Here is a 20364-nt window from a genome sequence, read left to right as displayed (position 1 = left end):
GGGGCTCGGATAGTAAAGAAATTCTTCCTTATGTCCAGCCTGAAACGATCTTGTAGTAGTTTGTGACCATTCGATCTCGTCATCCCTTGGGGCACTCTGGTGAACAAACGTTCCCCCAGATGCTGGTGGTCACCCCTGATAAACTTGTAGGTGGCCATCAGATCACCCCTGAGCCTGCGCTTTTTCAGGCTAAAGAGCCCCAGGGCTCTCAGCCTGTCATTGTAGGGTCTGTTTCCCTGACCTCTGATCATGCGCGTGGCTCTTCTCTGGACTCTCTCAAGCTTCTCCACATCCTTTTTGAATTGTGGAGCCCAAAACTGGACACAGTCCCCCAGCTGCGGCCTCACTAAGGCCGAGTACAGGGGGAGAATGACGTCCTGGGATTTGCTTGAGAAGCATCTATGGATGCAAGCCAGCATTTTGGTCACTTTACTAGCCGCCGCATCGCATTGCAGGCTCATGTTCATCTTGTGGTCAATGATGACCCCCAAGTCTCTTTCTTCCATAGTGCTAGCCAACATAGCACTGCCGAGCCTATAAGGATGCTGCGGGTTTTTTTTCCCAAGGTGGAGAACCTTGCATTTATCGGTGTTGAACACCATCAGATTCTCGTCCGCCCACTTGCTGAGCCTGTCCAGGTCAGCCTGGATAACCTGCCTGTCTTCTGGTGTGGATGCTTTGCCCCAAAGTTTGGTGTCATCGGCGAACTTGGCCAGTCCGCTTCTGACTCCAGTGTCCACATCATTAATGAAGATGTTGAACAGTATGGGTCCAAGGACAGAGCCTTGGGGGACCCCACTGGTCACAGGACACCACGATGAGTGACTTCCATCAATTACTACCCTCTGGGTCCGACCCCGGAGCCAATTTTCCAGCCAGTGGATCGTGGAGGACCCAAGGCGACAATTGGCCAGTTTCTCCAAGAGGCAATCATGGGACACCAGATCGAAGGCTTTTTTGAAGTCAAGATATATGACATCAATCTCTTCTCCCTTGTCCAGGTGATAGGTCACCTGGTCATACTTGTATTGAGAGTAGTAAGATTCCATTTAAGGTAAAAGCTTACAATAAGATAGGTATATCAGCAAAACCAGAAAACACTAACAGGTAAAATCTTTCCCATCACTATCAATAACTAATTGTTTTCAAGCTAAACACTCAATATCAATAGCACTCTGTTCTAGAAAAGAACAAGAATCACATTTATTTAACTGAATGCTTCTATTTTTATTTTAATTAGATGAGAGGAATTTTTATTATACAAGTAATATTGAATTAATTTAAATATTAATTTAACATTAATTTAAACATTAAACATTAATTTAAAGTAACATTAATTTAAAAGGTATACTGGCAATATCTTAATTTCATCCTTTGCCACCTGACTGTTTAGCTCTTAGTGCAAATTTTTTTTTCAATAGAGAAATGCTAACCCCTTTTAGCCATCTAATTTAGTCCACTCTATAGCCAACTTTTCAAGTACTTTTCCTTTCAAGTACAGAGTGCCAAAACTATAATTAATAGATACATTCAGAGTTATGTTCTAATTTAACATATAAATCTATTTACTAGCTTCTAAAAATGGGTGTACCCAGACATTTGAATTTGTAAAGCTCTTTCTTTAGTAATGATTTTTTTTTTGTTTTTAACCACACACAGTTTGTTTGCCTTCAAAGGATGCAGTGAAAGTATGGAATACAAATTTGTTACACTTGAAAAGAGTAAACACGTTGTTACATAACTAATAGCTAATTCACATGTTGATTGATAAGATCCTGGGATAAAAAAAACAAGAATGTTTCCTCTGTTGAATGGCTCTAACAAAGTCAAGGGCTACCTTCAAGAAATATGTATTTACCTTGACTCTGTTTTTACTAATTTCTTAAACAGCAAGTAGAAACTGACACTAAAGGAGTTGCAGTGTCTCTTAAATGGCCCATTTAACTGGATACTTTGTCATAGTGTCAAAATAAATGTAGGAGCTACAAATAAGGAAAATAAAGGGCTTCAATCCCCATGCAGTGAATTAGATTTGCTGATTCTTTGAAGAACAGAGGAAAATTAAAAAGGTACTGGAGAAAATAATCTATAACACAAAATGTCCATTTTACCACCCACATTGTTATTTATAGCAAATGAAGGTTACTTTCACTTGGAGGTGACAAATTACTTCTACCAGCAGTAGGAAAATAATAGTTTATAAGTTCAGCACTGTTGAGTTATTAAGGAGGACCTATCTGTACAAAGACATGCTGTATTCTATATTAGTAAAATCACTTTCTTAAATGAAGTGCCAAATCAGCAACTGCATACTGGACTGACCTTGGATCGCGGTGGTGCTCGGATGTACCATTTACAGTCTACTGCCTCCGTTTCAGAAGCTTTTCCTTCCTTTGCAATTTGCACAGATTCCACAATTCCTTCAGGTCCTCCCATCTCAAACTCACAAACTGAATAACAAAATACCAGAAAAATGAAATCTGAACAGCAAACAAAAATATTTTCTATAGCATAATACAAAAGGCTCCTAATAATTTCATGAAATCTAGTATACCAACCTGGCAATGGTTTCAAAACTCCAAGGTCCTTGAAGTCAGGATCTTAAAAATTGAGAAAGAGAAAATTGGTCGTGGTAATATTTTGCTTAGAACATTGAATTACATTCCATTAGATTATTACTAGACACTTTGGGAAAGTAAGTATACATGTATACAGTAGCATAACATTTAGGGAGCATAGAAACACATTTATTGATATTGCAAAATATATTGATATTTTAATATTAAGCTCTTTTTATTTTCCAAACCTGTTTTGGTCAGGATTTTCTCTGCCTCATTCCCTATTTCCCAGCAATGAACACAGAGGAGAATGCAGCAGTTGACAAGAGATCTATACACCTAACCTTCTGATAGCACTGTTGCATTGGCAGAATACAGGGGGTTATGTTTCCAAACATCCCACCCAGAAGGTCTTTGCCTATTTTTTTAACTTTTACATGGCTTGGTTACAAGACATAGCGTAACTAGAGGAATATGAACTCCACATTGATATCTGACTGATCTGCAACCCTGACTGGCAGTGTACTTGCAGAGACACTGTCTTTGACAAAAAACGTTCCCTTGACTGTTAATAAATAAATACCTTACCAGCTTTCCTTAGGTTTCACTGAGTGAACAAAGTTAATGAATGTAATGCAATATGCTGCTTTAGTTCATAAACATGGGAGTATTTTTTAATTTCTGGGATGCTTCGTACTTTGTTTATAGCCGAGTACAAAATTTACGTGAAATGAATTTGGTCTCAGACCTACAAGCCAGTCAACAAGTGTCAGCTTACATAAATCAGCATAACATAATTTTCTGGCACATTTTAAAGACACCTCAAGAGAAATCCAGGATTGAAATGTGAAAGAAACAAAATGTTTTTGAGAAAGGATGCTCTCCTGAGAGTAGATTAGTCATTGTTTGGAAATCATAGAATGATGACTCAAGATTAGACTGCCTGACATGCATGTTCCAGCTTTCAATATACTGTTCACCTTGAGAAGAAAGCAAATATGGAAAAAAATATGTTGGCCTTGATATTTTTGTGAAAAAAATATAGGATTTGGTCTTCCAAAATTGATGGTAAACATTTATGAACAAATACTCTGCAATAAACTTCCCCTGGGTTTTTTAGAATTCTGAACTGGACTTCATAGGGATTCTGAAAGATATAAGCTAGGGTAGAGTTTTGTTCAATGCATCTATGAACCAAACAGTTTTCATTTTACTTTACTGCCTCAGAATCAGGCCTTTGTATGAAAAGCTGGAAAGTACAAAGGAAAGTTTAGAAATTAACAATATATGAAAATGAAAAAAAATGGAATTCTAATTTGAAGCAGGCCTAATCAGTTTAATAAAGATAACTAGTTCAGTTCCTCATGAGAAGGATCAAACATTTTATTGGCTTAGTTAGAATTTGCTGCCCTAAACAACTAAAGATGTAATACCACCTTGGGAAACTGTCTGTACAATGTAGCATTTGTCTGAATCATCTTTTGTTGTTGCAAACAAAGTCTTGGATAAGTACTTACGAACTAAAGAGACTGCAGAGATTGCTGAACAGACAATTAGCATTAACTGTTAAACAGAAGACACATTAAAAAAACCCCTCTAAATTTAATTAAATATTCCAACTAATGGATTTCAATACTGATAGTATACCTATCGCTTAGAGCAAGACATTTACTAGTGGAATCTATTTAACTGGAAGCTCTAATTAACAACCAAGCCACATATAATCCAGCCACTGAGTTTTCTCTAAGAGTTGGTTTTAAATCTTCCCTGGTCTGCTGAAACTATGGTGTGCCACAAAAGAAACATATAATGTCCTTAATGCACAGGAGAAAGCCACTAGAGAATTCTTGCTCTGTTGAGAAACTCTCCTTTTATGGAGGGAACTCCCCTTGTGTCCTGGATGCCTTTCTCCTCAGCCCTTTTCCCCAGCTCCACATACATGCAACAGGGTAAGAAACATGGGGACACTAGGGTGGAACAAGAACTTGGGCCTCACAGGAAATATGTTAAAAAGAAGCGGCAGTAAAATCCTATCTTAAATTATCAATGGGGAGTACTTTCAAAGCCAACCATGTGCCCTTATTAAGTATTCTGGATGCCACAGGTGCATCCACAAGAGGAGGAGGAGGAAGAGGGTTATATTCTGGTGAGATGCTTGTTTGCTGAATGCTAGTACTTTTAAGGCCTGTCTTCCCTCCCTCAAATCTTCCAGCAGTCCCCACCACTTTAAACTAGTGTGATCCAGGATGGAAAAAATAGTAAATGGTGATAGTGTCACATAAGGTTAAAGTATAAAAATGAAGGAATAGAAAATACACTGATTTGCACTAGAAAACAAGGTTTCAACCTGTAAGTCCCTGACACAAGCACACTAGAAAGCATTCTTTTCTTTGAATGCCAGTTATGTGAGGATTTCCAATTAGAAAAAAAAATATATTTTAACCAGCAGCACAGGGCACAGGGGCAGCAGCAACTTCCAGATGTCACTGTGATTGTGATAGCAATTGTACAGCTACAGGCAGCTGCCACTTTTTTTTTTTCACTCCTGCCTCAAGTCAGCATCCGGGGTTGTTGCCCCATTTGCCCTGCCCTAGATAAGTCACTGGTTTTAGCCTTTATTCTAAAACTTCAAACCAAACTGCAAGATATCAGCATAGATGAAAATATATCAAATTAAGATAAAGCAGGATAGCTCTGTTACAGTTCTGGGTTATAAAATTCACTCCACATTCTATTTTACTGGATGATTTGTACATGAAAATCATTTGCTTAGGCACATCATAGATGTGAAGGTTACAAGAGAGAGATCATTATGGCCATTTCAGCTGACACAGGGCATGGAATTTCATAGACTAACCTACATATGAAGCCAGTTAGAACCAGAATACAAGCTCATTTGTTCCAGCATGATGTTATTTATTTCATAGGAAAGCTGGAACCTCCTCTGGCTGACTTCTACACTTCTGAAGAAGTATAGGAGACACATGCTTCCATAGATTGTAATTAGAGATTGGGGTGTGGATGGTATCTCTGGAAAGCAATCCCTCTGTTGCTTTTCTGCAGCAAAATAATGAGATCTAGTATTGCTGTAAAGGTGTCTAATGAGAAACTAAGATGCTCAGTCACTGCAACAGTTTGTATCATGCAATTAAATTAATATACAAATACAAATATAAATGAAACCACCACCTAGAAGTCTTGTATAACTCATGAGGCTGAAAGTTTAGCTACATTAGGAATGTGGGACTAGAAAAGGCCTCTGGGGACACTGATTTTAATCCAACATATGTACCCAAGAGTTAGGTATGCTTTTTGAAGTATAGGTTTGCTTGAAGTAAAACAACACTAAAGTTTATTTTAGTAGACTGTCCCTATATGATTAAGACAGATGGAACTGTTATGATTAGTTCTGCTGAGTCAGAGTAGAGCAGAGCCTTTATTATACTATTTAATTGGCAGTTAGTCAAATCTTCCGGTGTGGACACGCCTTGCAGCTAGAAGAAAAAATAGGAAAATCCAGAAGAATCTAAAATAGGAAACCCTTGGAGCACACTAAGGCTTTATAATAGAGTAGAAAAGCAGGAGAGAGAAGCATCTATAGAAAACATTAGAAGGTCTCTGAGACTAAAATGGAGAGATGGAATATAAATAGAGAAAGGAAAAAAAGAATAAAGATATTTGATGAAATAATACAGGAATGTTTAAAAGTGTATAACGGGGGCCCTCACCCACCAGTCACTGGCAACATCTTGCTTACAAGATCATTTAACATTTCTCATTGCCACAGAAAATTAACTAATTAAGAAAATAAAAAAAAGTGGAAGTGTATTTGGGGTCCATAAAGAAAGAAGATAAAGACTACATACAGAGTTTGTGAAAGCAGATAACAACATTTACTTGAGGAAGAGCAGTGGGGATTTTAATTGCAGATGTGAGGGAAGGACATGAAGGTGTAGCAAAACCCCCAGTTTTTCCTTTTTTTTTTAATATTAAAAAGCATTCCCTCCCCTTCCCCAACCATTTCTGACTTGTTCTCTCTCTCTCTATTCCCTATAGATAAGTATAAGTGAGCTAACACATAGGATAAGTTTCAGTATTTTATTTTGGTAGCAAGTTGTATTTGTTTTGTTTTTCTCCTTCTTTATATTGTATAATTATTATATTTATATTGATATTTACTGTTCTATATTACTGTTTTACTGGTACTATATGATTTAGGCGTAAGTTAGCATAAGTCATGTCAAGTTTCCATGTTGTTGTCAAGTCTCCATCTTTTCCCCATGCCCTGTTGTGTAACCTATGACTCATACCTACCCCTCCTATGTAACTTGGTTCCTCAAAGAATGGGGATGAATGAGGGTGCTTGAGAGACAATGGCTAGTAGGTATAAAAATAGCTCCCTCTGAATGACCGAACCATCAAAACCAATACTTGGACCAACAACCCAATCACTGGAACCACCCTCAGCATTCAAGAAACAAAAGATGAGGTGAGGCGACCCACTATTGTGTCAGCCTGCACATGCTCAATAAGAACACCTGGAACCCGCTGGAACAGAACTGACCTTGCCTGGACAGGCCCTCCCCATAGGAGATCATAGGTAGTCTGCCCCATAAAAAGGGGTAGTGAAGACTGACTCCTTGGGACGCCCTCTCCATCTGGACCAGCAACATGCCACACCACCTATCCACCCAGAGGCCCTGCTGGCGACCCCCCTCTGGACAACACCTACTGGACAAAGATCCCTTCCCAGCCTGGATAGGTAGCTATCACCCCCACCCCCTCTTCAACCAAGGACTTGGACTCTGCTTCTCTTCCCTACCTGGACTCTAACCCTTCCACTGAGTCTCTTTCTTCTGCTGCCATTGTGAGAGAGTGTGTGTGTGTGTGAACCAATAACTTCATGGGGCTGTGTAGTGTGTTGTCTGTTTAACAAACATGTTTAATTTCAAAACCCCAAGTTGGGTTTTTGTCTGTTTTCTCCTTACCACCACTTATCTGTCCCCCAAACTCCCAGCTTTCTGCCTCAGTTTCCAGCCCCAAGCTGCCAGGTTTCTGCCTCAGTTTCTTTCCTAGCTTTCTCCTCCTTGCCACCGGGCTTTTTTCCCTTGCACCAGTGGCTTTGAGTAACTCTGGGGCCACTTGACCTTAAGGAAATCCAAGCCTCAAGTCTTCAGCCCAGCTTCTCTCTAGTCTACCAGTTCTAATCCTGGTTCCAGCAACTTTCACTCCTTACACTTTTTTTTTCTCACCTTAACCTTCCCTCAAGTATCCCAAGTACCCCAAACATACACATACATACTGTACCATTCATGTTTAAGAACTCACCTGTGTGTGTGTGTAGGTGGGTGGTATGTGTGTGAACTGGTGAATACACACACACACACGTCATCATGTGCGTGATATATGAATTAGTGATCCATGTATGTGTACGGAGTATGTGGGTACTGACAACTGATTGTTGTTTAATTTTTGGAGTGTAATGTGTATGTCCTTGAATTAGTGATAGGTGTGCATGTGCCTAGGCTGGTTTGGATGTGTATGGGCCTGAGTTGGTAGTGTGTGTGTGTGTGCGCGCACCTAATTGATGTGTGTGTTTGTATATGTGCAATTGGGTCACACCCTCCTGTCTAACAGTACAATATTGAGATCCTGAGAGTTGGCCTGACCCCACAGGGCAACAAAGTGTACCCGTGTGTGTAATGGTCCATAAAGGGAAGGACTTCTCTACTATAGAGTTTGCATATAGGTAAAACTTACCATGGGGTAAAAGAGGTCAGGAATTTGCTGTGCATCACTTGCTCAGTAGTGATTGCCCTGGTGCCTGTTCTTACCATGTGGTAAGCAGAGGCAAAAAGTGCTTCACCTCCTTTACCTCTGTAGTTTAATCCTCAAAGAGGGCTCTGTTACTGCAGTTTAGCTTTCATTTATGCATGCACATAGTCAGGTAAATAGCTGATGCACAGAGATGTGGTAAACTGTTCATCCCCTGAGCATTTGCTTTAAAAGGAATAGGCTGTGTCTTCATTGAAGTATTACTGGCTCTGAAATGTGAGAGTTATGTTGGAGCAGTGTTTTATGTAACTGTAATGGAACTCCTGTTTTTCTACTGTCATGAAACCGTGTTTCACTCTTAAATACAGATATCTATTTGTTTTCTTATCCATAAAGGTGTGACCAGCCTGGTTTTTAAATGCTTGGCAGTTATTAAAGTTGAGTACAAGGAAGGATAAGAAGTAAGACAGGTGAGTGGTTAATAGTTAGGTGGATGCAGAAGATGGGGAAGCAGTGTTCAAGTGTCTGATATCAATTATTTGGAGTAGTACTTGGATACAGTAAATGAACCATAGAATTTTTCTGAAACCCCACCCTGTATTCTTCCAAGCATCCAAGATCTCCCTTTCTTTCTCTCCCTACACACACACACACACACACTTTGCATATTGTCCAGGCCACTCGAACTTCTGAGTGGTCAAGGGCCATAGGCTGCAGGCCAATTGTGGCATGCGGTTGGAACTTTAAATAATTAAATTGAATCTAGTGATAATATTTCAATATGAATTTAATGATGTGATCTCTGTCTTCTAGAAAGTAGCTGCTTGACTCCATTTTGTAGTGCTCCTGGCTTGACACAAGTGAATGAACTTTGTATACCCTGGACATGAGAGAGGTGTGGGTGAAGGGATGAGTAAAAAGCGAAGGAGAGTTTTTGCATGAGAACAAGGAGAAAGGATGTAACTATTTATGTAAGCAACAAGGCACCAGATGTGTAAATTACCAACCAGTAACTAACTAACAAATGGCTGAAGAATCCCTTTGAAGCCCGGGGGCACAAAGGAGATAACGGAAAAAGAAATGCTGCCATGTAGGCAACAGGAACACTTCAAGGCTGAGACCCATTTTTACAACCAGGATGACCTCGAGTTGAGATAAGAAGAAGATGGATGTGAAACAATGGTTAAAACACAGACTAAGCATGGAATAACCCCAAAATGCTGAACAAAGACTGGCAAACCCTATAAAAGGGAAACCCAAATGATGCCAAGTGGGTGAACTTTCTGTCTTCCTTTCCAGAACACTATATCTGGTGTTTGTTTGTATGTATACATAGAATGGTTGTTCTGTGTGTGTGTTCATGCATGATGATGTGTATGATAGTCAGTGTGTGTTTGTATGAATGGTATGTCAGAACCTCTATGTCTAATTCATGTAATCAATAAATGCAGCATTTTGCCTTATCCCCCTTTATAAAATCTCGCTTGTGATTTGAGCAATTGGCAATTTGTATAACAACATGCTATGCTTCACTGAACCATATAGACCCTGCCATACAGTGGCTGTCTACATGTCATGCACGATTCCTGGGTCATCCTAAGCACCATAGGCCACACCACCCACCTTGCTTCCAATGGGTAGGGGTAGGAATAGAAGCCAGAAAAGGGAGTGGGATCTGGGAGCTCAGAGACCCTGAAGATAGCAGCAAGGTAGTTGTGGAAGAGCAGTGCCCAGATTGGGATCCTCAAGTTAACACCTCAGCGGTTAGCCCACTGAAGTTTACTTACCTGGGTCAATGCCTAGTTAACGTCATGAACTAATTTTTCAGGATGAAAAAAACTGACATTAGCTATGGCCAGATCTTGTAATGTGCTGAGCATGCTCAGTTCCTTCTGGCTTCAAATGGATACAATGTACACATAGCATCCTACAAGAGTGCAATGCAAAGTAACATATTCACAGTTCCAGATACCCCGCACAAATCAAAATGACATGGTGGGAAACACTATTACAGTAAAAGCTTTGTTTACCGGCACCCACGGAGAATGGAGGGTGCTGGATAACAAAATATGCCGGATAACTGAGCAGCTTGAACAGGCATCTTTGACTGTTTGGGCCTCCTGCCCTGCCAGTCTGGGGTGTCACCACCCCTCCCGCCACATTGCTGCCCCTCCTGCCACATCAGTCCTGCGGGCCCCGTAGGCCCTGAGGGACAGGGAGGGGGGACCCACACAGGCTGCTATGCCTCAGGCCATGGACGCTTGGCAGTGCAGGCTGCTTTCCCCTGGGCTGTGGGGGCTCTGTGAAACCGGAAGTGCCGTGATGGGCACTTCCAGTTTCACTTTTCCCTTACAAGCCCTTACAAGTCAGCATGCCAGTTAACAGAGCATGCTGGCTTGTAAGGTGCCAGTTAATACAACGTTTGCTGCATTTACTTGTTACTTATTGGGTGCATCTACACATGCAATTAATGCAATGTGATAAACTCCGTTTCTGTCTAAGATGGAGCATACTGATCCCCAGCACAATGTTTATACGTGCATACTTTGAACTGAGGCAGAGCAACCCTGGGCTGGCAGCAGATTTGGGAGGGTGGTCAGCCCTGGGCTCAAGGTGGCATCATTAGGTGGCAGAGAGGCTGGTTTTGGCATGAGGGTCCATAGAGTGCAGAGCTATGTGGCTAGGTGGCAGGCAGCCCCCTCACTTTAGCACACTTGTGCCCCAGCAAGCCTCTGTCACCATCTGGATGTGTGTTTCCTCACACTTAATTACTCTGCCATAAGATAGTACTGTTCCTGACAGTACTATCTTATGGAGGAGTTAATTCATTTACTTCACTTTAATACCAGTACACGTGTAGACCGTGATGCTTTACTGTGGAGCTAATTAGTCTACTCTGCAGTAAAGTGCATGTGTAAATATACCCTTTCTTTTTTTTTAATGTACCATCTTTAAAAACTTTAATTTTATAACCTGTGTGCAACACAAATTCTGCAACCATGTCCAAAGACAATTCTACACATCCATTCAATAACATCATCATTCTGCAAACTTGTAAAATACATTGCACAAAATATGCCCAATGTACATTTTTAATGGGCAAACAGCACAGATTCCATAATATGTTCTGCCTGTATTTATCCATTGTGCTTGAGTAAAATCAATTTCACAGTAAATACTCTGCCACTCAGGAAACATCACTCATCCCAATGGGAAGTAAAATACCGGCTCCTATGTTACATGCAAAGTGGAGGAAAAAAACATCATATGACATACATCACAAGTTTCCTAGACTTTCCAAATTCAAACAAAGAGTCTGTATGTATTCTGAAATTTGTATCACTATATGTTCTCTATGAATGCAGGATGTTTTCAGAGCATATGCTGAGATACCATTTAATGTGCTTGATAAAACTTGCTTTGCAACTGTGCCTTGAAATGTGTTGCATTTTTTATATATATTTCTACCAAACAAGGATGCAAGAATTATATATATTTTTAAATACTTGGTAACTATCATGTTTAAATACAAGAAAAGTTAAGGAGAAAGCCAGGCTAATGGTCAGGATGCAGAGGCATTGGTCCTACAGAAGGAAGTATGATTCTATTGTCCTAAAGACTACAAATGAGAACAAACATTCATTAATCAAATTCTAAGGAAAAATTCTAACCCCCAGCTGACTTCAGTGGAAGCTAAGCATGCACAGCTCCATACAAAACTAGAGACTACATTCAAAAGTTTGGATTTCAAGCACTTGAACCAAAAAAGACATGGTGAAAAATGTTGGGGTTCTTTTGGGGGTTTTTTACTCATTCAAATTCACACATGGTAAATTCTGAACCAAAAAAATTGAATTCCCACAATGACATAAGACATGTTTATCCCAAATTCTGGCACACAATTGAAAATAGTGCTATGTCATATGGAAAGGAAATTTTATGGTAATCTTTTATGGAAATTCTTTTTTATTTCTTTTATCTTATATATATGTATGTATGTATGTATGTATAATCTTTTATGGAAACTCATTTTATGGAAATCTTTTAAACATACATGTACAAACACCAATAAGCCTCCTGGAGTTCTCTTATTGCATGCTTTCCTTAGCTCTTTAAAATAGTCTTCCACATACATTTTTCCATACTCTCTCTCACTTTAGCATAATGGGAATGTTGAAACAGATATTTATAGTGATAAAAAGAAGAAATAAACATTCTACACTTGAAAGCAAAACCTTCATAATAATATTTTCCATGTTCTTTTTAAGAAAAAGATTTTAAAAGATTAAACAAGATTATATTGTTCTTCAACTTCACTGAAGCAGGGCCAGATCATCACACAGAATGGTGGAAATCTGCAGTTCAGTATATGAAACTGAGAACTTCAATAAACATTGGCTAACTAGAACTCAGGATAAAGGAATTTTCTGTTTCCCTGTAGTCATTGTGCATATGTGATAGATTGACATGGAATTAACTTGTTGAGCTTTTTGTTTTGTTATACTTCATAAGATAAAAAACGAACCAGGCATTCTTAAGAGTGTTTGGCCAGGCAGTATGCAACAAAGTGCTGATGTCTGAAACTCCTTGAAGTCGCTAGCTGGTTTGTCACTTGTGGATAAACAAAAACATAACTAATACGTTATTCATTTTCAAAAATAATAAGCAAACCATATCAACTAGTCACAACATGTAGAAACAGCTGGCTGTTAATGATAAATAAAGAAACTACAGTTCTACTCCTGGAACAATGAACAGAGAGCTAAAAATAAACCTTTTCAAGAAATAAGAATTCTAGCTTCAAACAAGCATCTTGTAACAAATTTCTGTATTTAAATATATCTGTCTACCACAGAAATGATCAGAGATCAGATCTTAAGTGCAAATGCACATGGAACACTAAGCAGGGACCATATGCTCAGACTGCTAGCATTTAGATCATTTGAAATTTATGGCGATTTAAAATAACTTTGGGAAGTTTGAATCTGTCCTATATTCTCTAGGGAAGCACCATAATAATAATCCTACATAAAATCACAATGCTTGTACAATTCAATACAGAATAGCAGGATTATTCTCAGATATTTCATGTAGTTGTGTCTTGGCATTTGAGGATACAAAGAAAATACTGCAAGATGATACCCTGTAAACTGATGACAAATTCAAAAGATTTTAAAGCACAACTGAAAGAATGTTGAAGCAATCTTAGAAGCAATTTAGAGACAGTATAAAAGCCCCTAAAAGAAAATATTTTCTTTTGTGAACTGTATGAACGAAAGGACTGAGCTGTACTATATGAAAAAGAAAATACTAAGTGAAGCAACAATTTGAAAATACAAAAAATGTAATCAAGGTTTCTTCCATCTCAATACCATTGTTGTTTGTGTGGGATGTAAAGGCAATTTGTTCTAATAGTTTTTTTCACTTTATAGTCAGGCTGCAACATTCGAGAAATATGGCCAGGCATGAGTTTATAACATTGTAAGGTCCACAAAGAAAGTATGCCATGTTACTGCTAAGTATTTTCTTACTGGAAACCCTGGGGGATTTTTATAATTATTACAGCCGGTAATAATATTGTATTGTGTTTAACATTTGTTTTCTGTGTACTGTTTCTAAGAACTGTGCTGTAGTCAGGAACAGCCATTTTGAGATATTTGGCAGAGTTAATCTGCCAGAGAACAGACCTTTGAATGCTCCCATTATTTGAGTTTTTCTTGCTTAGATTTTCCCAGTGTCTCTCAAATTAAATGCAATGGATTCCTATTTTTGTGTCTGAAAAACCATAATGAATGTTGAAAATTCCAACAGATATTAAAATGCTAAGTGACATATTTGGCTTCATTTATTAAAATAATACAGCCAGTTACCTGAGAATAACAAACATGAAATACTTTTTTCAAGTCTTGAATTGGAGACTTAATATATATATTTTATTATATTTCTCATGAAACTGTCAAAATTGCATCAGCTCCTCCCCTCACCCTCCAAAATAAAAAAGGTTAGTTTTTTTTACAATAAAATGCTGGGCCACATTTCCTTTGTTTCACTTTTTGACCTTACCCCACTTTGATCTTCAGATTTTAGAAGACATGTTTCAGCTCACTTCTGCTCTGATTTATAGTTTCATAGTAGGTAGGGTTGGAAGGGACCTGAGCAGATCATCAAGTTCAACCCCCTGTCATGGCAGAAAAGAGTACCGGGGTCAAACGACCCCGGCAAGGTAACTATATAGCCTTCTTTTGAAGACCCCCACAGTAGGAGCGAGCACCACTTCCCTTGGAAGTTGGTTCCAGCTCCTAGCCACCATGACTGTAAAGTAGTGCCTCCTGATATCTAGCCTGAATCTACTCTCTGTAAACTTATGGCCGTTATTCCTTCTTACTCCCAGTAGGGTTCAGGGGAACAGGGGCTCTCCCATTGCCTGCTGGTCTCCCTTGGCCAGTTTATAGACGGCCACCAGATCCCCTCTAAGCCTTCTCTTGTGGAGGTTGAACAGGTTCAGGTCTCGTAGCCTCTCCTCGTAGGGCCTGCCCTGCTGCCCCCCTGATCATGTGAGTGGCCCTCCTCTGGACCCTCTCGATGTTGTCCGCATCCTTCCTGAAGTGCGGCGCCCAGAACTGGACACAGTACTCCAACTGTGGCCTGACCAATGTCATATAGAGGGGGAGGATCACCTCCTTGGACCTGCTTGAGATGCATCTGTGGATGCATGACAAGGCGTGGTTAGCCTTTCTGACTGCGTCCCCACATTGGTGGCCCATGTTCATCTTGGAGTCTATGATGACTCCAAGATCCTTTTCTGCCTCTGTGCTGATGAGAAGGGAGCGCCCCAGCCTGTAGGTATACTTCTGGTTCTTTCTCCCTAGGTGCAGTACCTTGCACTTGTCAGTATTGAATCCCATCTTATTCTCATCCTCCCACCCTGTAACCTGTCCAGAACCAATTGCAGCCTGTCCCTCCCTTCTAGCGTGCCCACTTCTCTCCACATCTTAGTGTCATCTGCGAATTTGAACAAGGTGCTTTTCACCCCCTCATCCAAGTCGCTGATGAAGATGTTGAACAGTGAGGGCCTGAGGACAGAGCCCTGGGGGACCCCACTGCCCACATCCCTCCAGGTTATATTTTGTACAACTCCATTAGCTTCAGTGAGGTTTCTGAGGTTGTATATCACATCAGCATTTTAAAATGTATATACAAAGTTCCACCAATATCAGTGCTTTAACATGCAAAATGTGAAAGCCAGGAACAAAAAAATATTGTCCCCAACCCCTCTGCCCTATTTATATGGCTATGAGGGTGAATAATCTCCAAGCAAACATTTAATACAACTATGTCCTAGGCCAATTTATTTTGGCCTTGAATTCGAACTGGTTAAGCTGAGTGGACAGAGGGTGTATCTATATGTGCATTAATAAGCCTTTTCTAATGCTCATTAAATTCAGTACCTTTAATGTGAGGTACTAAATTAATGCACATTAGGATGTGCTAATGTGCAATAGCACATTTGCATGTTAGTGACACTTAATGTGCAGTAGCTTATTTTACTGTGAATTAGCATAATGTCATGGTTTTTTATGTGATGTTTAATGCACAGAAAAATAGTCTACTGCCCATTAAAGCACATGTGTAGACATGCCCAGAGAGAGGCAAAAGGCAGGGTAGATTTGTATCTTCTAGACTAACTGAAGCCTAGATACATAAGCTTACTACATCAGATGCAATTGATGAAGTAAGACCCTACTTATGAAGACTTATGCTGCGCATCTTGATTTAGTTAGTCTACAAAGGTGCAAATCTTCCATGCCTGACTTCAGACTAAGATAGCTAATTACCTCTCTAGACAAAGAGAGGACATCAATTTTGTGGGCACATAGTGCAGAGTGGTTTCAGGGGGGCACACAGACAGGAAGACCATGCCCCAAGGCATTTGAGAGGAAAAAGGGGCCATCTGAGGTTCTCACATTAAAAACAAGACCCAAAATGTTATCAGGGTGGAGAGTCCTTGGTAGGTAAGAGTTTTATAATTATCAAGCATCACCCAAATACCCTGGTTGAGGATCAGTTCCTCTTGTAAAAACATAAAAAAGATGGTTCCCATGTTTGTGTTGTTTATTCCACCATCTCCAGATCATCTAAGAGGATCTGAGTCTTCATCCTTAGTAAGCCCCGGACTCCTCTCCATTTCAGTGCTTTAGGCTTTTGCAGCTCATTAGTCATTGTCTTTGATTATCAATCATCAGCAGAAGAAACTATTTATGGGATAGACACTGTGGAAACACTGAGTAGGCTGGTTTCTTCCCTCACTGTCCTGATGAGGTGGAGTAATGGATTCTGAATCTGGCCAGGAGAGGGCGCTGGAAAACACAAAGGTTTTATGATGCCATCTCCAAACAGTGTTGAGTTCAGGATGATCATGTTATTACAGGTGTGTTAGTACAGGAGAGCTATAAAACTTTAGATACTCTAATACAACAAGGTGCAGAACCGTGCCTCATTCACTTAAAGATCAGCTGTTCATTTTTGGCTGCATGTCCTGCACAACAGGTTTCCTACAGTACAGGGAAAGATGGCATACATAGACTGTATTGACTCAACCAGGTCCTAGGTACTGATTCTCTAAACCAAATCAACTTACATATGTGTTCTGTTGCTAGATAACATGTGCTACTGGTAACAGTGCATGCACTAGTTAGTTTGAAGACTGGCAACAAACCCTTTATTTATAAAATTCCTAGGGCTAAAGTGGATACATTAGCCCTGCTCTGCCTTTTAGCACATTCCTAAAGGCAACAAGAGGATCTTGGCTATTTATTTTATGGAAGGGAAAAGAATTCCTCCTAACTATGCCTCGCAGGCCATGATGCAACTTTCATAAAACATTCATCACTACCTACATGCAAGAAATTCATCACAATCTCCCAACCACTTTGAAGAGCTACATATAATAAAAATGATCCTATTCAACAGTGTGGAACAGGGGATTTGTAAATGTCTAGGCTTGTTGCAATAGCAATGCTTAACTCAGTATTGACCCCATGATGAGACCTGGCTTCTACACGGACAAGTTGAGTTATCAGTGTGGCTTTGAATCCTCACACCATATTTTCATGTGGTATGGAATAAGAGCTGTTTCTTGGTAAGTATGAGCTTTCTGGTAATAGCTGAGATCCATAGTGAATACAAATGTTTCAGTTAGCTTCTCAGCCTGAGCTGGGGCATCTCAATTTTTTCCACTTTACTTTAATAGGAAATGTCATATGTAAGTGTCTACTTATATATCACATCAGTTCTGAACACATCATTGCCTCTCCACCTTCTCACCTAGTGGAGTATCAGGGGAACAACCTACAGTGAACTTTTACTTTGACCTAAGTGACCCAACTGAATAGCACCCCAAGGAATTTCAATTGTGTTTCAACCTCCCCTGATGAAACTGGGATATGCTATCAGTGGATACATGACCGCTTTATTATCTGATAGTATAAACCACAGAACAATACATTAAAACAGATATATTGCTTCTAAAGATAGGACCAAATTAGATTATGATGCTTCCATAACTGTAAGATTCCCTTAGACAAGGTGGCACTCTGTGAAATATCCATGAGAAAGAAAATAGCAGGTAATTACTTTAGTGTATAATACAGTGAGCTTTCACAACTGTTATTGGACATACTTCACTGTGAAGCTCTCCTCTAACAAAGCGACTTCATACTCAAAAAAACCCCCAAAACCAACATCATTGAAAGGAATGATCTTGCTCTTTATCTAGAACAAAAATCTGTCCATGCCTAATGCTGTATTGTCCTTCTACTTCCCCATGGCCTAAAACAAGATATTTGCAATTAAACATTTTGAGTTTTTTCAGAATTTCTCCAGAAGGGCGTTTCAAAACAAATAATGTGTTTAACAGAAAAAAAAAATCACAAAATATTTTAGTGTTGCCAAATCAATTTTTTTATTTGCTTGTCACAATTAGTTGAGAAATTGGAGTATAAAAATGAATGCTCACAACAGATTGAATGCAGCATTTCCTCCCCCCAAATACAACATGCCAGTTTAGGGATTGATCCTACTTCCTTTGAAGTCACTGGAAATGGTTATATAAATTCCAGTGGAGTAGGACTTGATCCATAATGTGACATGGGCACAAATCCTGGGACCATTGATTTATCTAACTTTATATTGGCAATGAAAACCAACCTCTCAAATCAGTTCCATTGAAAATACCAGGCAATGGCAATTGTTGTTCATATGGTACTTTGACAAGGGAGTATTCATAATTATCTATGTGTATTCCATAAGAAATACAATATGAACCTTAACTGTCTAAATGTAGGAAGAGATTAGTAAAATAGTGTTAATCAGACAGTTTGTCCCTATCTTCTGTTTATGGTGGACTTTAAAAGAAAACTGAGGTAATGAAGCATTTTTTTTTTTGTTTTCAGCATCAGGTCAAACATGCTGACCAGTCAACAAACTCATGATTTTTCAGTATAGTTCAGCAGCTTTTCAACAGACCAGCTATAATTACATTTCACTTGACGAGATTAAGATTTTGGCTGCCAAAGAACAGGATTTTTTCTAGTTTGACCTAAAATACATATTTAATGTTACAGTAATAATGGTAATGATTTGCATGGAAAAGCATTTAAAAACACATTAAACCTTCTGTTAAATACATAGAACATAGTTGGTATGCAGCCTGCAAGCGCATTGCAAATTATGTTTGTCCCAGGTATTATCTTCACAGGGTCAGAACCTATCATTCCAGAGATTCAAAATATCCAAATCTTATCTTTAATCTATCAATCCACCATCTCCCCACTTATAATTGTAATGGTATTTCAAACAACTTTAATACGTAATATGCAATCTGCAGAGTTACTGATTCTCTAATCCCCATAATGAAATCAACATACGATACAAAGAACAAAACATTTTCTAGAAAACTCTCTTCTATTCCCTTAATTAATTTCCATGTATCAGAGAGAAAATAGCTAGTTTACAAAATGAGAGAGGGGGGAAAAACCAACAAAAAGAAATGGTACCTTGCAATCTTTTATTAACCGACATACTGCAACCAGCAGATCTGATAACATTGTCTCTTGAGCTTCAAGTACCAGATAACATCTGGCAAATGATGTTTGTAAGTCCTGTTACACAACATCTTCTGGCTTCTCAGTGTCATCTAGGGGACTGATATGTGACTAAAACAACAAATTTTACATTGCCTGCTTCTGTTATGCTTGTAAGGATTTTTTAATAATGGATGTGCCATGGCTATCATTTTATTTGAATCCAGCTTCATAAAGATCACTTGCCAATACAGCTTTTACAGTCTTGTCCATGAAGTGAAAAATCCTAACACAAGTCTCCAGGAGATATTACATCTAGTCTCTCACTATCCAAGTATTCAAATAACTTTGCCATGTCTTTAATGTGTAATGACTTCTGAATCAGTCTTTTTAAAATGCTGGTGAGAAGCATTTTGTAGGTTGCTTACTTTTTTGCAATTTTTATAGGAATTTCATTCCTCCAGGATGATTTTCTAGGTTTTTTGGTAGGTCTCATTAACCTAAACATTCAAACATTTCTACTAGGCGAATACATATTTTAGCTTGTGCAGCACAGTCCAATGCACCCTGTGTCACTGAAGTTAAACTCTCGCCTGTAAATGTATTCAAGCAAATACTAATATGTTAGACAGTCATCTCCTTATGAATTGCAAAGTATGAACATGAAAACAATGCAAATGTGACATGATTGAGTACAGTCATCAGAGCCTAAGACTTCTGAAGATCCTGGGACTATTGATTTAAGCAGATAGCAAATATTTGCTGTTTTTTATTATGTCATGCATTCTAATATAAAAATGAAAAGTGCTACTTTGAGAACTCTCTAAGGGAAGAAACAACTGACAGTATACGGATAGAACATGTCCATGAAAAAGTCTGTAGTAATGGGTATTGTAGAGTGCATTATGCAAATAAGATCACCAGCTTACTCTTCAGTGGGGTGGGGATGG

At 39.1% G+C, this 20364-nt stretch overlaps 1 protein-coding gene across 1 annotated transcript in view; it reads right to left on the bottom strand.

The window, feature by feature from the left end:
• NETO1 (neuropilin and tolloid like 1) overlaps positions 1-20364 on the bottom strand; it is a 101031-nt gene that overhangs the window by 36053 nt on the left and 44614 nt on the right. The window contains exons 5-6 of the mRNA XM_025215640.1: positions 2559-2600; positions 2323-2480 (exon numbers count right to left, since the gene is read on the bottom strand). Coding sequence (XP_025071425.1) covers positions 2323-2480; positions 2559-2600 — 200 coding nt within the window. The remainder of the gene's footprint in view (positions 1-2322; positions 2481-2558; positions 2601-20364) is intronic.

The sequence above is a fragment of the Alligator sinensis genome, unplaced genomic scaffold, assembly GCF_000455745.1.
Source record: "Alligator sinensis unplaced genomic scaffold, ASM45574v1 scaffold1036_1, whole genome shotgun sequence".
NCBI classification, from domain to species: Eukaryota; Metazoa; Chordata; order Crocodylia; family Alligatoridae; genus Alligator; species Alligator sinensis.
This window is presented reverse-complemented; position numbering and strand designations above follow the sequence as displayed.